The following is a 3,611-nucleotide window of genomic DNA, read 5'->3' as shown; positions in this document are numbered from 1 at the left end:
GAGAGGGGATCGAGAGAGCGAGAGAGAACTAAGACGGGCTAAGAGGAGAGCCGCGCTTCTCCTACTGTGTTCATGCGAGGACGCCGCCGCCGTCGCCGGGAGAGCGGACGGCGGGGATCCGGCAGGCCGGGAGAAGGAGACAGCAGCAGCGTGGGGGAGCAGCTAGGGTTAGCTGGTCGAGGCTGAGCCCCCTACCGCCCCGCAACGTTGGGAACCGCTGCTTGGTGGCGGGCTTGGGCTGGCGACGGATGGGGGCTGCTGCTTCTCCGGGAGGAAGGGGGCGGTGGGGAGGAAAAGGCGTGGGACGGGAGGATGGCTGGCGGCGGCGGGGAGGAGGGAAGAGTGGGCACGAGGGGAAGGGGAACGACCTAATCCGCTTTCAGCCTCTCACGGTCTCACCCCTAGTGCTATATGGCCCTTTTCCAACCAGGTGAAATACTGAAATTGCCCTTGGCGGGGCACTCGAACCACACGCGGTGGCACAGGATTTCGACACTGTTTCGATCTACAGTTGTTCGTTTTGATCCAACGTGCCAGATCCCTCCATCTCGTGATCAGACGGCCTAAAATGCACTAAACACCAGATCCGACGGCCAGGAATCGCTAAACTCTGAGGAGGCTGGGGTGCTCCCGTATGTATCTTAGGCGATGGGGTACTCCACCATAGACACAATTTCATAATTCTGGGAACAGGACACAGTTGGCATTGATGAACAACCTCCTAAAAATTTATCTACCATTAACAGAGAGGGCCCGAGGAACTGGAGACTGAGCGGCAGATGGCCTCTGTCAGCGGCCGTGTCCCCGCGTAGCTACCGCGGCATAAAGAGGAAGAGGGAGGGGATGTCGATCTGCGCCGTGGAGTCTGCCGGCGAGTGGGTGGAGAAACTGTTAAAGCCGAGCGAGCTGCGAGCGAGCTGCGAGCCAGCCCGTAAGCGAGGAGGAGGAGGAGGAGGAGGATGGCATCACCGCGGGTGTGCGTGACCGGCGGCGGCGGGTACATCGCCTCGTGGCTCGTCAAGCTGCTCCTCTCCCGGGGCTACGCCGTCCACGCCACCGTCCGCGACCCATGTATGGACGGCGCGCCTGATCCGGCCGCTCCTCCTCTCTTCTTGCTGCCTGCTTCGCCGGTTGGTAGTTAATGTCGGGGTGCCGTTTCAGGTGACCAGAAGAACGCGCATCTGATGCAGCTGGAGGGGGCGGCGGAGAGCCTGAGCTTGTTCAAGGCCGACGTGCTCGACCGCGCCGCGCTCGCCGCCGCCGTTGAGGGTTGCCAGGGCGTCTTCCATGTCGCCTCCCCTGTGCCCGCAAACAAGATCGTCGACCCTGAGGCTAGTACACATCTGTCGATTCACTTGGTCCACAAAAGTTCTGGCATTGTAGAATCTCGTTGAAATCTCAATATTTGAAAATCCAGATTCTTGATAGTCTGTTACTAATGCTGTGCTAAATATAACCCTGCAGTCAGAAATCATGGTGCCTGCCGTGAAGGGCACCCTAAATATTCTTGAAGTTTGTTCATCTCTGAAGGTTCAGAAGGTTGTGGTGGTGTCATCCACCGCTGCTGTTCATTCTAACCCCAACTGGCCTCAGGGTAAACCCAAAGACGAGAGTTGCTGGTCCGACAGAAAAATATGCATGGAGAAGGAGGTTAGTAAAGTTAGAAATTAGAACTGTGAGGTGATAGAACAATGGAATTCAGTCGCAACGTACTCGCGGAGGCTAAGCATATACTTTAATCTATTTGCATCAAGATTTAACATGTCAATTTTCTTTGTTGATTCCTAACATATTAGTAGTTCACTTCATCATTAATTGGTAATTACTCAGCAACTAAAAATGGTTGCGACATGTGAGGACTGAGTTCAAACCTTTACAATTTCTGTTGGCAGGCCTGGTATAGTCTTGCTAAAACTGTTGCTGAAGAGGCAGCATGGGAATATGCAGAGAAGAATGAGCTCAATGTAGTTACTTTATGTCCTTGTATTGTTTTTGGGCCACAATTGCAACCTGTTGTCAACACCACCAGTGAACTCCTCATCTATGTCATAAAAGGTGCCCTCGGTTTTTTTTCTTTTTGCCCTAGGATTATCATTTACCTCACAAAAAAATTCATGTCTTTCGATGGAAAAAATGCAGTAATCACTTGCAAGGCTCTCTTGGAATTTGTTATGGATTTTTTCGACGTTCTATAGAATAACCTTATGGAAAATTCCTCTCGATATTCTCTCTTCTTGAATTCCTGTAAAATTCCTATAGAAATTCCCTTTATTGCTTCATGATTCGAGAAGCCACAACATACAAATCTTTTTTTTTTGGCATTTCCATTTTATAATCTTGTGCTCCAAAATGCCATTAATCTCCAATTCAGGCCCTTATGTAAGAACTACAAAACTCATTTGTGCTGTTGAAGAAGGTTCTTAAATATGATTGGACTGATGTTATGGATCTTAATAATGTCTTGTATTGCTTCTTCTGTTTGTGCACAATTATTTTTTACCTCATCCTCTTAATTGCATGGTAGAGATCTACTTGTTATGTATTGTTGACGGCTGGGAGCGCTGGAATTTTTATTACAGGAGGTCCTAATGCGTTGAATGACACGGCGTTGCAAATAGTCGATGTCCGTGATGTGGCCGATGCTTTGCTTCTGGTATACGAGAAACCCGAATCATCCGGGAGATATATCTGCGCACCAAATTACATTAGCACAAAGGCTTTGCTGCAGCTGCTAAAGAAGACGCACCCTGACTACAACTATGTAAAATGGTGGGTCTCTTCTCTTATCATGTGTTCCTTGTATGTATCAAATGACACATTTTCCCTGAACGCTCGTGCTTGTTTATATGGTTTTAATAACTCTCTCACTCTGCTTTCTGCAGCAAGGCCGAGACGCATCAAAACTCTCCTGTCACGCCGATTTCGTCGGCAAAATTGAGTAATCTGGGCTGGACGCCGAGGGCATTGGAGGAGACGCTCCTGGACAGCATCGAATGCTACCGCAGGATGGGAATTCTGCAGGATGTGGAGGGACAGACCTACCGCCTTCCTGATATTTTCCGTCATTATCAAGCTGCCAACGGATGAGTGCAGGGTGGCAGTGCCCAGTGCTTTCTACATAAGTCATTGTGCTTGTGACTTGCTGAATGTTATGTGAAATAGTAAAGGATATGTCGGTGCTTTCAATCTCAAGGGCAGATGATAGGAGACCAGAGAGTGAAGCTGCTCGTTTTGCCTACCGTAGATAACTTTTCAGTTCAGGATTGTACGTATCTCCTTATTTTCTGCTGTGTTGTGTCGAGGTCTCGAGGATGATTATGAAGATGTTGTTAAGAACATTTACTCTTGTCGATAATAAAGGAGTAATGATAGGATCTGGGATCCTACCAGGTCCAGCTCGTAGGTTGTAGGTATGGAAGGGGGCAGGGCCGGTCCTGAGAGTTCGGGGGCCCGGGGCGAAACTAAAACACGGGGCCCTTAACACTATCACAAGGTTTCCTTGGAAATACAAAAAGTTGTATTTAGTGTCAAGCTTTACTGTAAGTATTGGAGTAAATTATAGGTTCATGTGTCAGAAGATCAGATAGATAGGTGAAGGCATGTCCATAAAT

General features: G+C 49.1%; 1 protein-coding gene across 1 annotated transcript; it reads left to right on the top strand.

Annotated features, from left to right (window-relative positions):
* The first annotated feature begins 757 nt into the window (after positions 1-757).
* Positions 758-3,374, top strand: LOC119310869 (phenylacetaldehyde reductase-like). The gene is made up of 6 exons (XM_037586487.1): positions 758-1,071; positions 1,162-1,331; positions 1,465-1,650; positions 1,893-2,055; positions 2,580-2,769; positions 2,883-3,374. The coding sequence occupies exons 1-6, from the start codon at positions 960-962 to the stop codon at positions 3,085-3,087; spliced, it is 1,026 nt and encodes a 341-aa protein (XP_037442384.1). The 5' UTR covers positions 758-959; the 3' UTR covers positions 3,088-3,374.
* Positions 3,375-3,611: the final 237 nt, after the last annotated feature.

This window comes from Triticum dicoccoides, chromosome 5B (assembly GCF_002162155.2).
Source record: "Triticum dicoccoides isolate Atlit2015 ecotype Zavitan chromosome 5B, WEW_v2.0, whole genome shotgun sequence".
Classification (NCBI taxonomy): Eukaryota; Viridiplantae; Streptophyta; class Magnoliopsida; order Poales; family Poaceae; genus Triticum; species Triticum dicoccoides.
This window is presented reverse-complemented; position numbering and strand designations above follow the sequence as displayed.